The sequence below is a fragment of the Jaculus jaculus genome, chromosome 1 (assembly GCF_020740685.1).
Source record: "Jaculus jaculus isolate mJacJac1 chromosome 1, mJacJac1.mat.Y.cur, whole genome shotgun sequence".
Lineage (NCBI taxonomy): Eukaryota > Metazoa > Chordata > Mammalia > Rodentia > Dipodidae > Jaculus > Jaculus jaculus.
In genome coordinates this window covers 203,800,025-203,825,798 of record NC_059102.1, presented here as the reverse complement: position 1 = coordinate 203,825,798, position 25,774 = coordinate 203,800,025, and the positions used below count along the sequence as shown (strand labels likewise).

Genomic DNA, 25,774 nt, shown 5'->3' with positions numbered 1-25,774 from the left:
ATTTTTGTGGTTCATGCATCTATATAAAGAAATTTTGGGGGAAATTATGTTGGCTCTAAATGTTGTCACTGCATATAGACATTATGCCTGTGTTACGTCTGTTTGGCCATGGAAAACATTGCTCTTTGTTTTCTTGCTGTGTCGGGTGGCAGTGGGCAGGTGCCCCAGTCAGTGCACACAATCTGCTTTGTTGGCTATTTTGTTCTTTCACCCTTTCATTAAGAAAATACTTATCCTTTTGGCCCCCACACTAGCTCACTTTGATGAAGAATTAACATTGACATCAGTTAAGTGCACATATGAAGGACTGAATAAAATTTAATAATACCTGCTTCTAAACAATTATCCATTCCACTAGTCTAATTCAATTCAGTAAGCCTGTGGGAAGCTTAGACTATTAACAAATATGACTCCCAGAGAGTGAGCATAGATACATTATGGTTTAAAATCTGTAGAGGATATCCAGATTCCCAGTAGCTCCATCCCTCCAGTGAGATGCTTACCATACAGCAACAAAATGCGCCAGTGTTGAAGTGTGGTCTTATAGGTGCATGAGTGTATATTAGAGAGTGTCATCTAGAGCTGGGGATGACATCCAGTGGTTGAGCATTTGCCTAGCACTCACAAGACCCTTGGTTTGATTCCCAGCACCACAAAAGAAATAAAAGGAAAGAAGGGAATAAAGTAAGTGCAATCTACTTTCAATTCAAAGACTATGTTCCCTTATATCATCCCATCATTTTCACAATGACTGGGTATATATTCTGTGATAATGATTTCATATATGCTTGAAATAATAGTAGGACCAGAGTTTTACCTAAAGAAATAGCCCAGATACCATCCTTCATTCACTCATTTATGTGTGAACATATATAATTCTATACCTACCTACACAGCCAAAAAATCAATCATATTTTTATCTGTATTTTCAAACACAAGATATAACATCTACTTGTGAAAGGTTAAATACAAAGTTGGCATCTTCCTAAGTACTGTATATAACATATCCAAGATAAGTTAGAGAAATAATGCAATAACAAATTCTTCTCTCCACATAGATTTAGTGACTGCACTACACTTGTAAACTATTTCAAAAATAATAAACTTGTATTCAGGTGACATTTTAGAGAGCTTTTCATCCAGGTGCTTAACATGATGACCTATGTCTGATATTTCAGGAAACAGCATGAATGCTACAAAGGAATCCATGAAAGAAAATACCTCAGAAACTCACTGAAAATTGCATTGATGTTGATGGTCCAAGATAAATCTGCAAAAGGGTACCTTTATTTGCAAAAACTGGAGGTGCCATCTGTGTAATGATTAGGGGATGGTGTGATGTGTGGGGCTGGGGTAACAAGACTAGTTTGGCCCCATCAAATACGTTGCACAGAATCTAGAGGCATCTTTATGCATGGACTCAGTCTTAAAAGTACTACCACACAACATATTAAAGTTTAGTTTTAGATTATTACTTCACATTGTTTCTAAGATAAAAGAAAAAGCTTTCTATCTCAAGAAAATTCCATTATAAGATTGTATTATTTCTTCTGATATTTATCTCCAGTTTTCTAAGCAATATAGACAGTTATATGTTCTTTTCTATGTAGACATTTTCTCCTATAGAAAGTGAAGATTTATATCTCTAAGTCATCCTTCATAAAACTCTATGCTCTGAAAATAGTGATTTCCCATTTTGTTGGTTGCCAGTATTTCCCATTTGAACTATTCAGCCAACACAATAAACACATAGCTTAACGAGGTAGTATACTATGATTGCATATCCTTTCATATACAACTGCTTTTCCTAGAGTTAATACTTCCTCTAAATTTCTATGAAACTTATTAATTCTTCCACACAAATTGTCTGACTTTACTATAAATTTCTTCAATGTACAAACATGTAATTTTTTTCCTATTTTGTTATTCTTAAAGACATCTCTTACAGGGAACTTCAGGATTGTGGTGAAATGACTGACCACTACATCTGCTGTACAAATTTCTATCTTAGAAATTACATTCCACAGACATTTTTTGCTGAATTCTTGGCCTTCTCATTGCCATGTCTTTCCTACTTTCTTCTTTCTTTGTTCTTTCATACAGATTTACCTAAACTTTTGAAAATAAAGTAAAAAAAAAAAAAGTAAGTTTCCTCATATAACTTTTGAGATAGAAACACATTTTCTTGTGAATTTTTGGAAAGCATAATTGCCTGTCATCTGTTACACTTCCTCTGTTACACTGAAAATGCTAATATCATTCTGATTCCAAATCCTAGAATGTGATCTTGTTTATCCGATAGCACTTAGGACCCTTTACTGATGTCACATGTTCTGAAATTTCACAATGCTGTTTCTGGATGGAGCCAAGATTTTTCCTTGTGCTACTTCATTCTCCACAGTTGTCTTTAAAGACTTGGGTCATCAGTTCCAAGAAGCTGTCTGGGTTTTTAATCAGTATAGATTCCACTATCACCAATTCACTTGTTTATATAATAAACTTTGTTCATATTTTTCTTTGCAAAATTTATTCTCTTATTTTTTTCTGAAATGTTCCTAAGAAATGACATTTTTCTATGCTGCCTGAGTTTTGAATTTGCAAATGATTCTCTTGAGTTTGCTGTTGTCTCTGTTATCCTTCCCAAAGAGGTGTTCTAGTATAGGAAGAATATACAGAAAAAAATGAGTTTCTTTCATCACGTAGAAAATCTATCTAAATTATCATTACCATAGGGTAGAAAATTTACCATAAAGGAATTTATTCAGAGGTTTTGTATTCTGTGAAGCTCTGCCTAACAACATATCCACCATCTTTAATTTACTCTTTACAAGGAGAGAAGAAAGGAAGGGTAAGAAGATGACTCCTAATCCAGTGCTAAAGTGTTCATGATGTTAGTACCTAGTAACAGTATTGTGGCTATGATGTTATTCATTTGTTCACATGAGTTTCTTCCATAAAACTGTAAGGTCCAGTCCAAAAAGTAGAATGTGTTGCATTTCTGGTACTGATGTTCAGAAGTGTCTGATTTTTGTTAGGTGTAAAGTAAATGACTGATAGTGATTATCATTTGACTCTTGACTGTACATTCTATTCTACTACATACCTACATACTTGATTTTAGGCACAAAGGTTTCATTTATGTCTTGATCTTTCAGGCTACAGAAATTGACAGTACATTAAGGTTCTTCTTTGAGTTGGCAGGCCAAAATATAAGGTTTCTATATATTTCAGACAGATGAGCTGAAGATTCCCAAATTAGAATGTCTCAGAATCTCATTTTTAGATAAGATTTAATTTTAATTTTAAAACTTATGCTGTATTCCATGAAATGCTTACATTAAGTAGTGGCATTTCAAAATTGATAAAGAATTAACTTTAATCATGTATCTACATCCTATGTCCCAGCATCACAGGAAGTAGGCTTGACCATTTCACAAATATTTTCTAGAACTGTTGTATGACTATAAGTACATATTGCCTCTTGTGATACTAATACAATGCATGTGAACACATGCATTTCAAAAGTTTAAAAAAAAGTCCCCATGGAAATTCACTTTATAAAATCAACACCCTGGAATGGCCTATTCTTATCCAGATACTCCATCCAAATCCTCAACAGCTGAGCTCATTTTGAATAAAACTGCATGAAAAGGATTAGAAAAGAAATGTTATGGAAATGTGCAAAATAAGCGAAGAATAGTTTGAAATATAATTTTAAATAGAGCAGCTTGATAAGGAATTCCACAGAGAAACTCAGGATTTTACTCCTTATAGTATGGATTTCAGTCAATTTAGATGATTTTGAAAATGAATCTAGTACACTCAGATGCTCTGCCAGTAATCTAAAACTCCTTTTTATTAAAAGTTCCTGAAAATATTTAACTATGAAGCTTAAAATTCAGAATTAAAATTGAAAGTGTGAATAGGAAAGATGCAGATGATGTTTTTCAAAAATATTTCAAACCATAGGATATGAAATGAGTATTCATAATGTAATGATGTGTACAATAATAATCAGAAACTTTTTATTCTAAAGATACAGTTTATAATATTAAGAATGATTTGAAAATGCCCCAAGAACCTAGGTTAGAAATGAAGACAAACTTAATGTTGTATGAAGCCTATCTAATTTAAAATTTCTCTATGCAATTAGATTGTCTCAGAACTTATTAAACTATCTTTGACATAATAGCAATGCTTACCTACTTGGCAAGACTGAGTAAAGTAAGTTAATACTACTTTAGTCTCTTTAAGGAAAAACTGCTATAATGTTCTTTTCTCCATAGAGTTTTTAAAGCTATATTTCTCCTTAGTAGAAGAAATGAAACCAGAATTCAGGCTCAAACTAAATGTACATGCGGCTTAAGAATGACACAGTAATACCACTTGGCATTTCTTAAGTTAGCCTGCTTCTTCTACACTGGATAAAAATAAGAAAAGAAAGCATCTAAAACAGAACCACCCTATTTCAACCCAAATTTGCCCATGAAAGCAGAAATTTTCTGGCCTGCATCTATGCGTTTTTTCCACTTTCCGTAGCCTCCCACATTATAATGACTTATGCATGGAATTCAGAGGCTTTATATTTTCTTTTGAGTGAAAAGTGAATGCCAACATGGAAAATGTGAATGCTGGCCATTTTTAAAGATGGCCACAGAACTTTGAGGGAATCAAATAATATTCAGAAAGAACTCTGGTCAGACCAGTGTACCAAAATGCTAGTACATGTCTTAACTTCACCCCTCGTTACAGGGTGGGACTATTTACCTTTCATACATGTACTTAGTCAAAATAACTTGAAATTTTTGGTGGGGAGTCAGAGTCTTTTTCAAAAGACTGAAATGAAGTCCAGCCAGCAGTTAGCCTGGTTTAATGACTGCTGAAGTCAATGTGCCCATCCACATTATATGCTGGCAGTTTCTGTGAGAAGAAAAATGAAACTACCTGCTCTCTGGATGGGATTTTTCGTTTATAGCATAGTAATTTGGTGTAACTGAAGAATTACATTTGGATTAGTCAGTTTTATAAGGATGACTCTACTCTGTTACAATGTGTTCCCTTTAACTCTAGCTTTGAACAATTCAAGGTAAAATGAAGAATACTGTTTATTGATATGCCAACCTTATTTGTTTACTTAAATGTTTATGGTCATAATCCTAACAGAAGTAGATGAACTCAAATCTTTAAAGTAAAAAAGGATGAGACTTGACTTGAGTTTTTAAAGACTAGTCCTCATTGTGTTTGGATGTCATGTCTTTTTGATTCACTTGAATTCTTGCATAAGAATTTAAGATTTATACAGCAATGACATAGAATGAAGAGATAAGTATAGAATCTCATGATTCCAAAGAGACAATAAACTTTTTTGGTTCTCTGAACCAGGCCTTAACCTAATTTGAATGTGGGTTCACTTCTTAGATATATAACCATAGAGAACTTATATATTTGTTTAGGTTTCAACAATGCCAACATATAACCCAGGAATGGCAGAAAAGAGGGATGTATGAACAAATGCATCTCTCCTAAAGCATTGCCAATAGTATGCGTTCTGCTCTCTTATCCATAAACTGTGAGTTAATATGAGCTACACTGGATTTCTCCTCGTTTCCTAGTTATTCCCTTGGCTAAATACACTCTGGTCACTGGGACCAATGTGAGCTCTTTCACATACTAATGCATCACACATGCTGTCTCTTTATCTCATGTTTTGCAGAAACAGTTCCCTGGTGACCTTTGTTGCAATTCAAACCAAACAGCAAATCGATTTCCTTAATGATTTTTCTTCATAAAACTAAACGAGGAAAGCATGCAAGCTGGAGCAACAAGTTTTTTTTCCTCTCCCAGTGATTTTTTTTTACAAATATTGCAAGCCAAACCTTTTCTTTTAAAAAAATATTTTATTTTTATTTATTTATTTGAAAGAGAGATGCAGAAATAAGCAGGGAGAGAGAGAAAGAAAGAAAGAATGGGTGTGCCAGGGCCTCTAGCCACTGTAGATGAACTCCAGATGCATATTCCCCCTTGTGCATCTGGCTTATGTGGGTCCTGGGGAATCGAACTGGGGTACTTTGGCTTTGCAGGCAAGCCCCTTAACTGCTAAGCCATCCTTCCAGCCCCCAAACCTTTTCTTAATGTATGTTTATGTGTTTGGTATCTTTACTCATTAACAAACCAGTAGAACTCCTTTTTAAAATACTGATCATTTTTTTACTAGAAATATTAAATGCAAATTTTTCTTCTAATATTAGACTGCATGAAGCTTTTTTTTTTTAATTTAATTTATTAGTTTTCTTTTCAGCAAATACAGGCAGTTTGGTACCATTATTTAGGCTCATCTGTGATCTACCCCCTCCCATTAGACCCTCCTTGTTAATGAAAATGGGTCGTGCATTGTGGAGTTAGCCCCCAGTTATTGGTATGATAAATGTCTCTGCATATCATGACCCAACATGTGACTCTGACATTCTTTCCACCCTCTCTTCCGCAAAATTTCCCTGAGCCATGGTGGAGTCATTTTTGGTCTGCTTCAGTGCTGAGGTGTTGGGGGCCTCTGAGGCTCTGGCTCTCTGATTTGGTAGGAGTTGATTTTTCTCTGCGTTGATCTCCTTCCCCTTTGTGCTGGTATCCGGTTCACAGGAAAACATCACCCTTGCTTATTTCACCAGTTGTCCTTAGTTTCAGTTGGGCCCCTTTTGAGGTATGTTGGGGCAGGTCTCTTCTTAGGATCTGCATCTATCTGGAAAAGAGAAGCAGATTCTCCAACGGAGAGTAAGTTAGCACCCGGAAAATTGAGTAACACTTACTTTTTTGATAGACAGTATGGTAGGTTTAGGCCCTCTTATACCCCGTGATTGATGGTAGCTTGATAGAAGCTTTATAATAACTATTAGAGATTAGATGGTCTCTTTCCCATGCGCCCATTCTCTCTCTCTCCCTCTACCTGTCTTTCTCTCTGTGTCTGTCGCTCTTAAATAAATAAAAAATTTTTAAAAAAAAGATATTTTGACTTTAGAAATATATCCATAACTGCATATTTAAATTTTTTTGAATAGGTGGTGAAATGACAAAATTCACTCTCTTCATTGATCCATGAATATGAAATCATCTTTCATCAAATTCAATCTCCTTTGGCCTCATATGGAATGTATCTTCATATCTGTTGTTAAACTATGATGACATGTCTGTAGCTATCAGAAAGAGAAGCTGGGAAGAGCATGTGACCCAGCAGACAGGACAGCCTTTTAATTCTGAGGATTATAACACAGCATGTCATCATGGGCTCGTAGCATACAGCTTGCAGGCAAGTATGGAAAAAGATGCAACTGCCCTAAATGTGGACTGCAAAGAGAAGTGGTCTTCCCTACCAGACTGCTGTCACGGATCAGAGCTGAGAGATTTTCCTGGAAAGCCAATGGGTCACATTTCAAACGAGGTGGATGAAAGTGACAGCCAGGAAGGAGAAGAACACTTTCTATGTCTGGAAGCCAGCACAGAAACACTGGTGCATATTTCTGATGAGGACACTGACTCTGATCTCCACGTTGCCAATGATGCACAGATTTCAACTACCCAAAGGCATGAAAGAACCAGCCAACACAGTGTTGAAGGAGCCGGCTCCTTAGTGAAAACACTGCCCGTCATACAAAGGAACCAAGACTCCTGTCACTCCTGGGGGGAGACTGCACAAGATTATGATCAGGCTCTTGCAGATAAGAGTGGGGAGGGGCACGCTGATGATGCTATAAGTAAAAGCCTGGAGTTTTGCAACAATATAAACTTGAGTGAAGAAAAAGATTTGCCTGAAGTAAATACATTTGAGCCTTTGAATGTTAAAGATTTCACACCTGAGACACAATTACTTAACTCTGCAGTCATCGCCCAACAACGAAGGAAAGTGGACTTTCCTAAAGATGAATATGAAGGAAACAGCTCTGTAGTACAAAATGAGTTCTTGTCTGTTCATTGCACGGAGAGAGAGCTGCCATTATTGAAAGCAGATTGTGAGAGCTGCCTTCCACGGCCTCCTTCCTGTCCTGGTGGAATGTCAGCTGAAAATGACCTGGAGAAGAGTAGTTTCTCAGAACATCAAAACAAAAGTCTTCCAGGGGTCAGCACAGAAGATGGCATGCAGTGTTTACAGTTAAAGGACTTGATGACCACCCAGGAGCCCACAGATAGCCAAGTCAGGCTGCGCAAGAAAAAGGTAAGAGGCATGCACATCCCATCTGTTTTGAAATTTGTAAATATTCTTATCCTTACTTACTACTAATACTTGGATTAAAAAGAAATATAGAAAAAAAGACACATAGTTGTTTCTTTCCTCCTGTAATGTAGCTTGGATAATCTAAAGACTATCCACTTGGGAAAATCCATCAAAACATATAAAAGTTGAAATATAATTATCTATTTTACTGATACCATTTATAATGGTCTGTGGAAATTTGGGCATGGTGCTCAAGGTAGAACTGGGCATTACTTTCTCTTGTTGGAATTTAGTCATCAGATAGATAATTAAATAGTGCCTAGCCTTCTGAATAGTAATCTCTAAGTTTTAGAGAGAATGGGTACAACATTGTATTTTAAATTTTGTTTATTTATTTGTGTTTATTTCCTCTTCTCTTAAAAATAATATCTTATTATTAGTAGTATATACTAAGCATAACCCCTTTATATTTTGAGAGGTAGCACAGCACATGTCTTTCAAATATTCTGCCTTTATTTTAAATTATATACTGGCACATTTACCGTCAATAGATGTATCATTATATCTTTATCTTGCCACAACTTTTCTTTTTTTTCTGAAAATTCTTAAATTTTTTTAATTTTTTTATTTATTTTTTATTTTTATTTTTATTATTTTTTTAATTCTTAGTAGCATTTTCCATGATTATAAAAAAAATTCCCATGGTAATTCCCTCCCTCCTCCCCCCACACTTTCCCATTTGAAATTCCGTTCTCCATCATACTACCTCCCCATCACAATCATTACACTTACATATATACAATATCAACCTATTAAGTACACTCCTTCCTTCCTTACTCTTCCCTTTATATCTCCTTTTTAACTTACTGACCTCTGCTACTAAGTATTTTCATTCTCACGCAGAAGCCCAATCATGTGTAGCTAGGATCCACATATGAGAGAGAACATGTGGCGCTTGGCTTTCTGGGCCTGGGTTACCTCTCGTAACTTTTCTTAACACTTGACCAAAAGTGGCCAATATATGAATTTAATCTTTTTAAATATATTATTTGTTTATTTATTTTGAGAGAGAGAGAATGGGCATGACAAGGCCTTTAGTCACTGTAAATCAACTCCAGATGCATGTGCCACCATATATATCTGGCTTACATGGGTAATGGGGAATTGAACCTGGGTCTTTAGCCTTCATGGGTAAGTGCCTTTACCACTAAGCCATCTCTCCAGTTCAAACTTAATCTTTTATGAAAAGGCCCATTTGACTGATTCTGGATATTGTGGGAGGAAGCTTCTTAGCCAGAGAAGCAAACTGCATGAACTGTGATGAGCTACTGAGTTTTGTTGAAAATCTTGGTATGCTTTCAACAATTTCCAGACAATGGAGTGTTCTATAATCCAATAGAAATCTAACTACAGTTTTTTCTCCTATCCTTCTCACAAGGCAGTTGATAATTGAAGAAAGCCTGCAGACCCAAACACTATGCACTCAGTAGGCATGCTGCCCTGATGTGATCTTAGTCTATAATTGCAATTTTAATAAACATAAAAATAATGTGCTTTGGTTCATTTAAATGGGCCTATCTACAGTGAGGGATGGGAGGAAAACCCTTTTTGAACTCTCTTTGTGCTAAAAACAAAATTCTCAGATTCCATCAACTGTGGTTTTTCTAACAGACAAGATAAGTAATATGACATGTTAGTAAATGTGCTCAAATTTTTTTTTTAGTAAAAAATTTAGTGTGTTCAAACTAAATGCCAACAGAATATGCTTTTCTGGCAAACTCTTCCTGACATAAGTTGTATTAAAATGCCAATACTCCATGACGTTGTTATGATTGGAATGCTCAGGTCACATTCTCAGAAATTTCCATATATCCTGTCAAATCTTCTGGGGGAAATGCAATAATGACACAAGATACATCAACTGACCTATGACACTGCTCCCCTAAATAAGATAAATCCAGTCCCACTGCCTACAGAAATGTTCCACATTCTCAAAACATGTGCTCACACTTGGACATTCATATCAATACTAAGAATGCTGGAAAGAATTTTTTTACTCTTGGACATGTCACTATAGCATGGTTGCATTTTGAGAGCTGTAATTGTATCTCATTTACAAGTTCTAACTTAAATATTCTATCTTAAGCATTTCATCACTCTCGAGTGTTGTGCCATTATCTGGTAGAATATTGCTTGTACACTACAACCCATTGGGGATGTGTTGAATGAGCAGTCTTTAAATACAAAAGATTAGGTTTAAGATGTACTACATAAAATGTGGGCAGAAGAGAAATCCCTATAAGTGAAATGTGGAAGGATTTTGTTTTATCTGTCATTAAATGTGTGTGAACTATTAGTCATTTTAAACCTTCACCGGAAGAAAATTAAGCACATCCACAAAAATAATATGCACAGAGATATTTATTGTTGAATTGCATGTTACTAGAGACAAAGTAAGTAGCCTAAATTTAAGCCAATCAAGTATTTAATTATTATCTCTTTGTGGAATGCTATACAGCTCTTACAACGGTGGAGCAGGCTCCATGAGCACTCATTTTGAGTAGTGTTCATCCTCATGCATCTTGATGAAAATAATGGAAAACCAGTAAGTGTAACATTCCCAAATTTTATATGTGTATATAAAGAAATTAATAAAACTATACACGGAAGGACAAACCTCTATGTAACTAATAATATGCAAAATCCTATTTAAAATAGGCACAAAATTAGTATCAGTTACTTCGCAGAAATAAAATTTTAAAAATTTGGCTGGGGAGATGGTTCAGCAGTTAAAGGCATTTGCTTGCAAACATGATAGCAAAGGCACAATTCCCAGTAATCATGTAAAGCCAGATGCACAAGTGCATGCATCTGGAGGCCGTTTGCAGTGGCAGAAGGCCCTGGTGCACCTCACATTGTCTCTCTCTCTCTCTCTCTCTCTCTCTCTCTCTCTCTCTCTCTCTCTCTCTGTCTGTCTCTCACTCCTTCCAAACAAACAAATAAATAAAATACTTTTTTCAATCAAAAAAGGAAAAGTTAAAACTTAAAAAAAAATTGTTTATTTTCTTTATTTATTTGATAGTGTCAGAGAGAGAAAGAGAGAATGGGTATGCCAGGGCCTCCAGCCACTGCAGATGAACTCCAGATGCTTGTGCCCCCTTGTGCATTTGACTAACATGGGTCCTTGGGAAATTGAGCCTCAAACTGGGGTCCTTAAGGCTTCACAGGCAAGCGCTTAACCACTAAGCCATCTCTCCAGCCCTTCAAATATTTTAATAAAAGATGACAGAATTGTGGTTGGATGCATAAAATGAAGTACAAAAATAAAATAATACCCAAAATATAACTATTTGAAGCATATTCTGTATGTATAAGAAAATGCATTATACCATAACTATTACTTTTATGAAATTGAAAGCAAATATTTATATTTTTTAAGAGACAACAAGAGTTTCAACAAAATATTGATTGGGAATAGCAGTGCCACCTTTTCAAAAAAGATAGGTCTGTGTGTGTGTGTGTGTGCACATGTGTATATATGAAATAGGTCACTGTGTGTGCATGTATGCATACACTGTATGTGTATGAGTGAGATAGGTCTCTCTGAATATATGCTCATGTTTGTGTAAGTTAATTAGGTCTGTGTGAGAGAGAGAGAGAGATGAGTCTCTCTCTCTCTCTCTCTCTGTCTCTCTCTCTCTCTCTGTCTCTCTCTCTCTCTCTTTGTGTTTGTATGTGTGTGTGTGTCACAGGGGCTAGAAGCCTGGGCCTTGCTCATGCTAGGCAAGTATTTTACCAGAGTAGCATCCTCTAGCCATCTCTCCCCCTTTGTAACTTCTTATTTGGAGGCAGGGTCTCACTAAGTTGCTCAGGCTAACCTTGAACTTACTCTGTATCTAAAGAAAGCCTTGACCTTGTGATCTTCCAGACTCAGCCTCCCAAGCAACCAGGATTACAGGCCTGTGCCACCAGGCCTGATGAGATGAGCATTTGCAGAGACACATGAGCTACATTTTCCCATATGTTTGGCAGTAGGTGGCAGATACTAGAAATAGTGTGTCCAGGGCTGGAGAGATGGCTTAGCAGTTAAGGCACTTGCCTGCAAAACCAAAGGACCCAGGTTTAATTCCCCAGAAGCCACATAAGCCAGATGCACAAGGGGCACACACATATTGAGTTTGTTTGCAGTAGCTGGAGGCCCTGGTGTGTCCATTCCCTCCCTCGCTTATCTCTCTCTCTCTCTCTCTCTCTCTCTTGCAATTAAATAAAAAGATTTTTTTTAAAAAAACAGTTTAAAAAAAGAGTGTACTCAATGATCTTTACAACTATTTAACACCCTTGGTCTAGCATGAGGATAGAGGTTGAAAAAATGAAATGAACTATAAGCAAATGTAATTTGAATTAGAAAACTTTAATAAGTACATGAATTGACAGTCATAAAAGTAAAACAAATTCTTTATTGAACTTTTAAAACTATTTCTTGGCATGTGTGTGAGTAGTATGTGTTGTATGGCATGTGCTTGTATAGTATATATGTACACATGCACATGTGCAAGCTATACATATATATGTGGAGGCCTGAAAGGAATGTTGGGTGTCCTATTACTCATCCATGCTTCCTTGAGATGGACTCTCTCATTGAACCTGGAAGTCCCATTCTTTGTTTCTTCAGTCAGACTTTCTGACCAGTGATTCTTTGGTCTCGGCATTCCGCCCACACACATACAGGACTGGAGTCACACTAGTCCTGTGTCTACACCCAGCTTCTTACATAGGTACTGGGCATGGAACTCACTCTATCTCAGACTCAGGCCCTCATTTTTGTGTATCAAGAACTCTTGTTCTCTGAACCATCCCTATAGCCTTCATTGAATTTTTAAGCATGTATTTATTTGGCCAGTATATAATTAACATTCTAAGACTAGAAGGAATAAAAAAACTGAAACACCTTATCAGGGTGCTCCTCAAACCTGTTGGATATGTGAAACATATTACAAATCCCAATGCTATGGAGGCAAAAGGGTTGTAAGTACAAGGCAAGCCTTGTATATCCAGTGGTCAATGTAAAAAAAGAACAGAAAAAAACAATAGTGATCTTCAGAACATGTTGAAATGGTACTCCTCTTGACATATTATTGTACAGTGTGTGTGTGTGTGTGTGTGTGTGTGTGTGTGTGTGTGTGTGTGTGATAATTCCTTGAAATCCACACTTGTTTGTGACATTTCAAGAGAGACACGAATGTATTCATTTGGGCCACCCACTGCAAGGGAGTGGACTGTAGTAGATCTAACCAATGACCTTTTACACTAGCAAGATGTTTACAAGCTTAAATATGATGAAATAGGTCATGAAATCAAAACCACCGAAATAAAGTGGAAATGAAATGGATTGCAAGCAGAAACTGGTAAATGAGCCATAGGACCTGTGGTGTATGATAAGCCCTCATGTGGCCATGACTGTATCCCTGGAATGGAGCAGATGGATTAAAGCAAATCTCAGAGATAGATTTCTAAAGGAATCTGGAAAAGTAAGACAGTCTAAGAAGGGGTCTCTTTAAACCAAAAGAGATATACTAATGAAAAATATGTGGAAGAGAATAGAAGTTGGACTTTTTGTTGAAGAACTAGCATATTTGTCATTTATAGTGGTTTACTAATTAAAGACAAAACTTCTAACATCAGTAAAGATGATTTAAATACTCTGCAAATTATTGAATAGCAAAGTTGTATATATTTCTGAGAATGTTTTTAGTTGCACATTTAAAGCAAGAAGTCAAATATATTATAAAATATGATAAAATCACAGACTTTTTCACAAGTAATAAGAACTTTGAGAGGGCACCAAATTACCTACTCCTGTATAAACCTCACATTTCCAAAAATAAATTAAACTGATGTTAGGGTCTAGCCAGGCATAGTTGCTTATGCCCATAGTCTCAGTATTTTGTATGTTGAAGAAGGAAAAGTGTTGTGAGTTTTAGGCCACCCTGGGCTACTGTGATACCCTATCCTCCTCCCCAAAAATCTAAATTAATGGCAGGCTCTTATTTCATTAGCCATTGTTATTGAGGCTTTCAACTGGACCACTGTCACTGAAAGCCAGTATAAGTGTGGTAGAGGCAATCCATTTCCCTCATGTGCCAATAATAGTTGAGTATAAGCAATTCCAGACAAATGTATTTTTTTAATTTAATTAATTTATTTATTTGAGACAACAAGAGAGAGAGGGGGGAGGAGAAAGAGCATGGGGCATGCCAGGGCGTCCAGCCACTGCACAAGAACTCCAGATGCATGCACCACCTTGTGCATCTGGCTTACATGGGTCCTGGAGAGTCAAACTGAGGTCCTTTGGCTTTGCAGACAAAGACCTTAATCATTAGGCCATCACTCCAACCGCAGACCAATACTTTTGTCCATGTGTTTTCCAAATTCCAGGCCATTTTTACCTAACTTTGCTTCTTTTTTGTGCCCTCATCATATTCAGGTTAGAGAGACAGGGAAAAGGTGCCAGATGTCCACACAGCTTAATAAAGGAAGGACCTACAGGATGCACACTTCCTTGTGTCTCTGCATTGATGCATTAGAATTTATGTGCATGGATGTACCTAAAAGTTAGGGGACTGAAAACTGGAAACTACATTATGGGGGGAAATGTGTGTGCTAAAACTACTATCACCAAAGAGCAGAAACATTAAGATTAAGGGATAACTCATAAACATTGAGAAAAAAAAACTAACAAAATGTATTTTAATCCATCACAGCATACTATTAAAGGACTCACAGCTTACTTATATATTCTATAACACTGTATATAGGTACTGAATTTCATATTTCACTATACTTTTCTATGTTAGAAAACTAATTTAAATATTGAAGTGGTATTCAACAAATACTGCCCTATTTCTTATAGAAAAACCAAATAGGGAGCAAAACATTATGGTACATATCCTTTACTTTAAGTGCCTGGAAAATATAATATATAAATTGGTTAGCATTATTAAAAATGAAGTATTTTCTTCTTACCCTATTTTTAAAGTGTGCATAAATTCGGTGAAAGCATATCTGTCTTTCAAGTAGCATTCTATGTCTCCTGGATGTCTGTCTATATGAGGCAGTTGTAATATAGGAATTATCTTAACCATAAGTGATTTGTACAGGATATGGGATGGTTCATAGTATAAGTCTTACTGGTCGAATAGAAAAGAGAAGATAGCCCGGGGTGGTGGTGCAGCACACCTTTAACCCCAGAAATTAGGAGACAGAGGGAGAACTGCCATGAGGTCAAGGCCAGCCTGAGACTACATAGTGAATTCCTGCACAGTCTGGGATAGAGCAAGAACCTACCTCAAATTTCAAAGGGGAAAGTGTGGGGGGTGGGGAGGGAGGGAATTACCATGGGATTTTTTTTATAATCATGGAAAATGCAAATAAAAATTAAAAAAAAATTAAAAAAAGAATAACACGGAGGAGATATAAAGGGAAGAGAAAGGAAGGGAGGAGGGTACTTAATAGGTTGATATTGTATATATGTAAGTACAATGATTGATTGGGGAGGTAATATGATGGAGAATGGAATTTCAAAGGGGAAAGTGTGGGGGGGGAAGGAGGGAATTACCATGGGATATTTTTTTATAATCATGGAAAATGCTATTAAAAATTTTAAAAAAAGAACCTACCTCGAGAAACAAAATCAAACAAACAACAACAAAAAAAAAAAACAGAGACAAAAGCTGAAAATTAAAAACAGAAACAGAAATATGGTTAATCTAAGAGCCAAGCTAATGCTACAAGATATCTTGAGTGAAGGAAGGACTAGAGGAAGAATTAAAGTTTGCTAATGAATTTTCTACCAGTTGACAAAGAATGAAGAAACAGATCAATCATTCAATAAATTCATAATATTGTATCTTATGCTAAGGCCACACTGGCTTTAAAGATGAGCCTGTTGATCAGATATTATCACATAAATCTCTTAATTTGTAAATTTTATTTCCCTAGGTCAAGGGCCAGGGTTTGCAATGAAAAGTTATCAATAGGGAATAATTACATAAAAATGGGAGGAACATTCTCATGAGAGTTTTCAACTAGATTCTTGTCCCAGGTGAAAGTAGGAACTTTGTACATAGCTTGTTTTGTGATTGTCAGGTTATACGAAACTATCAAGTGTTTTTATTTATTTATTTATTTATTTATTTATTTATTTATTTATTTAAGAGCGACAGACACAGAGAGAAAGACAGAGAGAGGGAGAGAGAGAGAATGGGTGCGCCAGGGCTTCCAGCCTCTGCAAACGAACTCCAGACGTGTGCGCCCCCTTGTGCATCTGGCTAACATGGGACCTGGGGAACCGAGCCTCGAACCGGGGTCCTTAGGCTTCACAGGCAAGTGCTTAACCGCTAAGCCATCTCTCCAACCCGAAACTATCAAGTGTTTTGATACCCATTTAAATAGGATTTTGCTTTATAAACCACAAAAAAGACAAAAAAATATTTGTAGATAATTGAGGCACAAATCTTGTGGTTCATCTCAAATATAATATACTACACTTAACTAGCAATGAAAAAAACATTTAATCACATGATAAAGGAAAACACTAGATATAGTGTCTCTTGAAGTCAATGAGTAGCAGCATTTTTCCTGCATTGCGATGTGTTCTATGTACCTGGTGCAGTACAAGTCAGATCACAGGAGCCCCAATACTGTGAAGTGCACATCTCCCTAATTACTTACGAATACTACAAGCAAAGCTTATGTTTGATCAGCATAGAAGCTGGTATTCACTGGACAGACATGCAGTATGAAAGAGAAACTGGGGAGAGAAGGAGAAGAGAGAGGAGGAAAAGAGACAGAACTGATAGAATAACAGTGAAGGATAGACTAAGTAGGATACCAAAAGAAGCACTGAGCAATTGCAAGAAAAGCAAATGTTCATAAGAAAAAAGTAAATTTGCACCAGGCTGGAATTTGGTTCTATTACAACATGAAGACATTTATCACTAGCAAAAGTTTAACAAGAACCATGAAATTTATTCCAATAATTAGAGAACATCTAAATGTAAATGACTGCTACTGTTTTACACTAGGTTCTCTGATGACTAGGCACAGCCTTCATGAGCTGGGTACCTATCAGCATAAATGTGAAGTTCTATTAAATTCACATTCAAGATACTCAAATGGCTTGTTGGGTATGGAGTTTGAGGGACACATTTCCTCAGTTTCTTCCAAAGTGATTTGCTCCAATTTCTATGCACCCATAGATGACTTATTTTCTTAATATAATGTGACTCATTTTATAGTTTCTATGTGTAGCACATAACAGAAATCAAATTCATTGGAATTCATTTTATTCCACCATTAAGTACATCATAAACTCAGTAAGGGCAGATACTCAACTTCAGGGCTGCAGCATCCAGCCCAGTATATAGAGCCCATAAATAAAGTCAGAGAAAATAATATCACCTCTGAAAAGTCTAAGTTATAAAGATACTGAAGAAATTCGGTAAAACAAGTGGCTGGCTGGCGTATACTTGCAATCACAGCACTTGGAAAACTAAGGCAGGAGTGTCACAAGTTTGAAGGAAGCATAAGATACAAAGCTAGAAATTGTTTCAAAAAATACATAAAGAGATAAATACATACATAGAAATTTAGACAAGCATCTACAGTTATTGATCCCATTTCATACTTTGTACCATAAATGACTTGTTGTTCTCATTGTGAGCCCCACGTACAACAGAGCATAAGGAAGAAAGATGGAGAAAAGAAACCATGTAAAATCTGGATCTCTGAGCCAATCTTCAAGTTGAAGAGGCTTAGAGATTTATTGCCCTTTGCTACAAACAGCTAATTAATTAGAACTAATTACTTGGTAATTTATGCAATATAGGTTGCATCTAAAATATACTTAAGTGCCTCTTGAAAAGAGTAAGGAAGGTCTAGGGAAGGTAAATATTAGAATATCCATTCATATTTACATTTGTCTTTAACTTTATATATAATATTTATGTCACGTTAGCATATTACATATTAGCATATATGTAATATATGTAATATATGTAATATTATGAATAATTAAAATTCAAATGCTAGAAGTATGAAATCAACATTTAGGAAACACTAATCTAGAAGTTCCATGGCATTTCTAAAATGGAATGCAGGCAAATTGATGAGAATACTGGAGCAAGAGGTAAAACGAAAATGAGCACAGAAATTTTGTTAATAATTTCAAACACCAGCACATTTCATTTCAATTTATATTATAAATACCAGAGGAAGTCAGATTTGCTGCACATGCATATATATTCTGAGTGGAAGCAATCAGATCTGAAGTTTCCTGTCCCAGAAAACTAGTCCTGATCTTGGATGGTCCTCTGGTCCAAATAATAATTTGGATCAGAAATAACTTCACATTCATTATTTACATAACCATTAATAAGTTCACATTAACTTTACACCAGCTTTGATTGGAGTAAGAATTAAAACACTTCCATGGGGTTATTTTAAGTAAGAATGGTTACTTCAGAGCCACTTGCACAGGCTATGGTAATAGTGAAGCTGATTTAGTTTTTTCCTCATGGTTTTCTGTTACTATAAACCAAGACCAATTCATTAATCTTTTAATACCAATGCAAACTCCCATAACTTTTGGCTGCTTCCTTAGAAGAATTGTCAATATTCACAAAAGCTGAAATGACTTGCACAATCCATGTGCAGAACCCTACCCCTGTCATGTGAGCACTGGGCCCAATGATGCCAAGAAGATCTCCTCATTTTCTAGCTCATAGTCTTAGAAAAGACACACTTATCCTTTGCTGCCAACAAGATCTCTATACCACAGATAATTTTCTAACTGTAATGAAAATTATAGTGCTATTTTAGATATAACCTCAGAATTTTTTTCAGAAATCTAAGAAAATAAGAAAGTACACATTTAGTCATTTTTTTTTTCAGTTCTATTTCCACATGGGCCTGGTAATAAAACCAATGATTAATGAGCCTCTTCAGATTCTGGGTTCCATTTCTTGATCCAGCGAAACTTCAAAAGAATTTGTTGCTGCTCATGTACATTGAACGCTAGCTTAGAGGTTTCAAAATGTTGGAATACCATTGCTATTTGGTCTAGAAAATGAATAGCTTGGTCTGAGCTTGATTTTCTTGCCAAGAGTAAGCTGTGATAAGGGGAAGGAATCCAACCTAAATTGGAGGATGTTATTCAACCTTTGTGAGTTACACATGTCCCTGAATATGGACACAATAGTGAATACTGTTATAAATATCAAATAAGACATAAAAATATAGCCAAATATTCACATAGTATAGAACTAGAATATTCTAAATATTTCAACCAAAATTTGAGGGTAGGCTTTCACAGCCAAGTAACCAGATTTACTGTATCACCAATAAGTCAAATTCTAATATATAGTTGCAGTAGATGTAATGAGCCAGTACATATTTTCATCAGCTGAAAGTTTTTGGAGTGCTGCTTGATCCAGTAAGCCTCAACAAATTCCTTTCTATAACACTGTGCATAGAACATAAATAAGACCATGGATACTGATACCAAGCTGCTTGAGTTTCAAACATCACTTGAAACACATCACAAAAGAAACCCTGTTTCTGTCACTTATGGCCTTGTGATTTGCACCTGATTTAAACTTTTGGGGTCTCAATTTTCTATATAAATAGTGGAAGTCCTCATTCTATTGTTAATAAGATTATGTGAATTCATATATGTATCTATGCATATATATATAATTTAAACTGGGTCTGACTCAGCAAATACCATGTGACTATATTTGTTATTGATATTGATAATATTGACTCAATATTTACGCATCTTCTTTTCTCCATAAACCTTTTTATATGTCCAATATGAATGCTAAATGACAGTAACTTATGCTTTCATAAGGGCAAATATAAAAGTAACTAATTTCCATACCAAATTGAATTGACAGTAGTTAATAAATATTAGAACCTAAGACAGTATTTCTTTGAAGTATCAGAGTACAGTAATACTCTGGGTCAACCAACTTGAGGCAAAAAGCATTAATACCTCTGGTAAAGATGCTAAAGAAGTCCCCTCCGGGTACAAGATTAGACAAGGCTTCCTTCAAGTGATGCTCATTTGAGCATTGACGGATGTACTTTGGATGCTGCATGGATTGGAATGAGGAGAAAGAATGTCTCTGGGTTAATTTAATTGATCTTAAGGAACATTATATTTTTTAAATACACAAATCTTAAGGAGTAAGTGAAATAAGCAAACACTTCATGGAAGTCATTATGCAAACAGACACTTTTAAATGCTAAGGTTATAAGCAAATTGTTTCATAGTGTTACAAAAATCCGAAGAGGAAAATGATACTGAATTCTCCGTGCCTTACCTTAAGCAAAATAGCTTTCTCTTTTCAAACATGTTTTTTTTCTTTTAAATTTTTTTTTTATTAACAACTTTCAAAATTGTAGACATTACCCCATGGTAATTCCCTCCTTCCCCCCACCTACCCCTTTGAAACTCCACTTTCCATCATGCCCCTTCCCCTTCTCAATCAGTCTCTCTTTTATTTTGATGTCATCATCTTTTCCTCTTATTATGATGATCTTGTGCAGGTAGTGTCAGGCACTGTGTGGTCATGGATATCCAGGCCATTTTGTATTTGGGGAAAAACATTGTAAGGTGTTCTACCCTTCGTTTGGTTCTTACATTCTTTCTGCCACCTCTTCTGCAATTGACCCTGAACCTTGGAAGATGTGATAAAGATATTTCAGTGCTGAGCACTTCTCTGTCACTTCTTCTAAGCACCGTGTTGCCTTGAGTCATCCCAAGGTAATTGCCATATGAAAAGATAAGCTTCCCTAACCAAAAATGAGAATAACATTAATATACGGGGATGAGCATTAAGAGAAGTGCTTACCAGGCAGTTTGGTGAACATAGCATATACATTTAGCCAGACAGCAGCAGATGTTACACCCCTAGGGCTCATGACTACTTCTAATGTAGGTTTTCTGTATTAGGGATATATTCCCTCCTGTGGAGTGGACCTCCACTCCAATTAGAGAGCAGTTGGTTTCCCCCATAACAGACATGCCACTACTGCACCCATTGGCTCATTTGGCTGAATGAAATTATGAAATTTGCAGGAAAATGGATGGATCTGGAAAGGATTATATTAGTGAGATAACCCAGGCCCAGAAAGCCAAACATCACATATTCTCTCTCATATGTGGCTTCTACCTACAAATGATTGGACTTCTCTGTGAATAGGAATAAAACTCAGTATCAGAGACCAGTAATCTAGAAAGGGAATATAAATGGAATGAAAAGGGAGGGGGGGACTTAATAGGATGGTATTGTACATATGTAAGTAGAACAGCAGATTCATGGGGGTTAAAAAGCCTAAGTGAGGCCAGGGGAAGAGATTCAGTAAAAGGAAGTTGTAGTGAAGCTAATCAAAATTTAAGAGGATATAAATAAGTCATTTGGAAAACTACTTTTTTGGACAATGGAACACTCAGAAGCCATAGATTGTTACTAGAAAATATTCAGTGCCAGGGATGGTATATCTTCCAATGAGTTATTGACCAGAGAGGTCACTGATGCCCCCAAAACATTACAGGCCATTGCCAAGGCTCTTGTTTTCCCACCAGGACTAGATGGTGAGACCCTACTGCTGGAAACTTCACATACTTGGGCTGCAAGGTCACTGAGAAATCCTCCTGAAACTGAGATGAAAACCTCCTCCCTGTAGACCAGCTGACAGAAAGCTGGAAAAAGCTATGCTGCATACAGTTCTGTGGGAGAGAGATAAATCACCAGTGGACATACTCAACAGTGGACACTGCAAACATGGATTTTTAATTAAGTAATTTTGGAACTCACTTAAAAACAATTCTAGATGTCAGTATCATAATGAGCAGCAAAAAGAATGTTAGCTTTCCAGCCATGATAACTTGGTCCCTATCCAGAGTTTTATTAGTATGTTCAGTAGTAAAATGAAGATCCTAGACATTTACTTGAGGATTGGAACATTATTAATTAATAACCACCACAAAATAATGATTCTTTGAGGTAGTTGTTCCCACTATATACCCTCATTGATCCTTTGGTCATGTGCTGAGTGGTATCATTTTCTGTAATCATATGTTATTGTAAAGTGGTGATTTAATACTACAAGAGGCTGAAAGCATGAGAAGTAAAAATTCAAGAGTCTTATTTGCCTTTGTTGGCCAAAAATACTGTCCTTCTCATAGTGTTTCATATTCCACGCACATGTTGGCCTATTGCAAAATGGGAAGTTTTCTTCACAGTCATTTGGAAGAGACACTCAAAGGTATTGCACTAAGAGTAGGCCAGAAAGCAACGTAAACCTTCAATTTTCATATTAATATAAAGAAAATTTTTAGAACAAAACCTGGGCTCTCATAGCTTTATGTGTACTGTGAACCTCTGACAATGACAATGTGCTCAGAGGATAGTCATTAATCAATGGCTGCACTCTGCATGTTCTCAGGAGGGATATATACTAAGTGGGAAGATTATTGCTAAAGCCCAGTGGGTTGAATAATATCCTTAGTGTCCACATTATTATTTAAATTTTACTTTGGTTAGATGTCAATTTATGTCACCCAATTCCTGAATGAGTTAAACTTCTTTAGAATATCACATGGTGTATAAAGCCAAATGTGTAGCAATCACATCAATAACAATATACCTGTATATCATTTTACATTGAAAACAATGTACCTGTATATTATTTTACAAGTCTTTATGTGCCATAAGCAATTATAATCTGAGATTCACTGTTTGACTTCTTAGAAAAATAAACTTTATGGGAGCTGGACCTAAGGAGATAAAGGACCCAGTGCACCCCACCCTGGTCCTAGCTGAAACCAAAAAGGAATTGGGGAAATGAGCAAGAGTACTGCTTTCTTAGTGAATCTGATATCAGCTCAAGGATGAAGGAGATAGACACTGAGGACACTGAACACCTACCAAACCAGAGATCTAGAGGCTCCTAAGTTCCCATTACTGAAGTAGGCTTAAAATGTTCCCAGCATGGCTCAGGAAATTTTGCAGAAGAGGGGGCATAAAGATTGTTAGAATCACAAATTGGGACATTTTGCACAGAGACTTTGCCTCTCCCCCATAACTGACTGCTACTCCCATAATGCATGACCCACAGTCCCCATGGTGTTGACCTACATCCCCAACGAGGAAGGCCTTTTCAGAAAATGTGCAGAGAGGAGGGAAAGAATGGTACCAACATGTATTGTTTACATACTAAACATTTCCATATAAAAAATTTTTTTTAATTTTTTATTTATTTATTTGGGAGCGACAGACACAGAGAGAAAGACATTTAGAGGGAGAGAGAGAATGGGCACGCCAGGGCTTCCAGCCTCTGCAAACGAACTCCAGACGCGTGCGCCCCCTGTGCATCTGGCTAACGTGGGATCTGGGGAACCGAGCCTTGAACCGGGGTCCTTAGGCTTCACAGGCAAGCGTTTAACTGCTAAGCCATCTCTCCAGCCCAAATTTTTTTTTTAAATAGTCTTTAACAGCATAGAAGATTGACAAAACACAGGATTGAAATGCTCAGTAATACAGGGATGTCAGCAAGTGCGCCATGTGCAGTCGGTACCATGTTCCCAAAGGAGATGCAAAACTAAACAGAGCACATTTTATCCTCGAGGATGTATGTGCAGGTTCCTTCTCCCCACCTACAGCAGAATAGAAAGTGAAAAAAATAAATAAATATGGCTGACCCATGCCTACATTTAGAGACAAGCTCTGAGCTCTTGTGTGCAAGTAGTTATTTCTCATGGTATGTATTTGCATTGAAAAGATGGTATTTTAATTGCCTATGAATTCCTTAATACTATCTCATATTTTACCTCTTCTTTATTGTAAAAGGATGTGATGTTTAATGTCTTGTCTCATATTCATTTGACCAATGCAAGCCAATGTCTACTAACAAATTTGGAAGTCAAAGACAATTTGCTTTACATAGAATTGATTCATTTTTATATAATGCTCCAACTGAAAGGAACTTTAAAGGTTCTTGCATTTTACTTTAGATGGAATAATGGGTGTGTGTGTGTATTGACAAGACCCAAGGAGCTGTAATTTAGAGCGTTAATAGTAGTATGTCTTGTGACCAATGCAAAGTTGCTGCCCCCACAGAGCAGATGCTGAATTGCACATTATTCTAGAAAGGTATAATTTAAAAGTAATCAAAGAATTGGCCAACATCAAAATGTAATACAAACCTAATATTAAAGTTTTTTTGAATGATGAAAGGAAATGTTTTTTTCCTCTGTTTCAGACAACTGTCTACTTTGTGTGCAGAGAAAAAAATGATAGCCTTGAGAATTTAACTATACTTCAGATATATGCTCACAAAAAAAAAAAATCAATTTTGGGGAGTTGCAGAGATGGCTTAGCAATTAGGGCACTTGCCTCAAAGCCAAATGACCTAGGTTCGACTCCCAAGGACCCACATAAGCCAGATGCACAAGGGGGAGCATGCATCTGGAGTTCGTTTGCAGTGGCAGGAGGCCCTGTCACTCCCATTCTCTCTTTCTCTCTCTACCTTCCTATTCCTGTATCTCTCTCTCTCAAATAATAAAAATAAAATTAATAAAATTCAATTTTTAAAAATTTAAAATGGCATCTAAAATGTTGTTTGTTTTCCTTATTTTCTGTTGTTTTCTTTTTTTATATATAATAAACAGCCTCTATCTCCTAAGGCATGACTTTTCATTTAATTCAATCATTTTGTGTTTTTCCCTGTGAACAACCCGGACTTTTGTCATAAATATTATCTCTGTCCACTTAGAAGTTACAAAGTGCTTTTTCTCAGATGTCCACAGTGTTTGGATTGAGGCAAGATAAATTTTAAACAAGCTGAAAAGTATTTCAAACAAGGTCCACACTGTGAGTAATCATTAAAGAGGCAAGGGAGAAAGCAAGCCAGCTAGCAGATGTTAGCAGAATCATCATGCAAATTTTTCTTATGCTCATGGTAATGATCATATTAAGCACTAAATTTTTATGCTTCAAATTCTGATTAACCTGGAAGCAAAATACATGCTAAATAATGGTGGAGTCTATCTTGGACAAATTGAAACAAATCTATTTTTCATAGTTACTATCTCATAGCTATTGTAATCCCAAATTTCCAACCCTAACCACTATGACCACTATTGGTTACTGACAGAGAAAAAATGCATAATCATTGTGCTACTTAGATGTAGTCAGCTGTTTATGAAATTTAATTTCTAATTTTTACATAAACCTTTCCACCTTTCAGGAAGGCCAGATTTGTTCTGGAGAAGCCAGGCAATAAGTCACACCTATGCTAAAGAGAACTGCTTATAAAACCACTGCCCAGAATTTGAGTTTCCAGCCTTTTTCTTTTTCTTTTCTTTTTTTGAAACAGAGGGGTGTGCAGTACTGACCTGCACAGGCTGCCAGAGCAAAACTAAATGCATGTAAAGTCTTTGAGGTAATGGTAATGGGGTTATAGCTCTGTGATAGAGCGCATGTATAACATGCATGGAGTTCTGGG

General features: G+C 36.3%; 1 protein-coding gene across 3 annotated transcripts in view; it reads left to right on the top strand.

Moving 5' to 3' along the window:
- Dlc1 (DLC1 Rho GTPase activating protein) overlaps positions 1–25,774 on the top strand; it is a 445,416-nt gene that overhangs the window by 7,768 nt on the left and 411,874 nt on the right. For all 3 annotated transcript variants that reach the window (XM_045131177.1, XM_004657101.2, XM_045131701.1), the window contains exon 2: positions 7,053–8,203. In XM_045131177.1, the coding sequence (XP_044987112.1) occupies positions 7,178–8,203 (1,026 nt within the window). In that variant the 5' untranslated portion in view covers positions 7,053–7,177. The remainder of the gene's footprint in view (positions 1–7,052; positions 8,204–25,774) is intronic.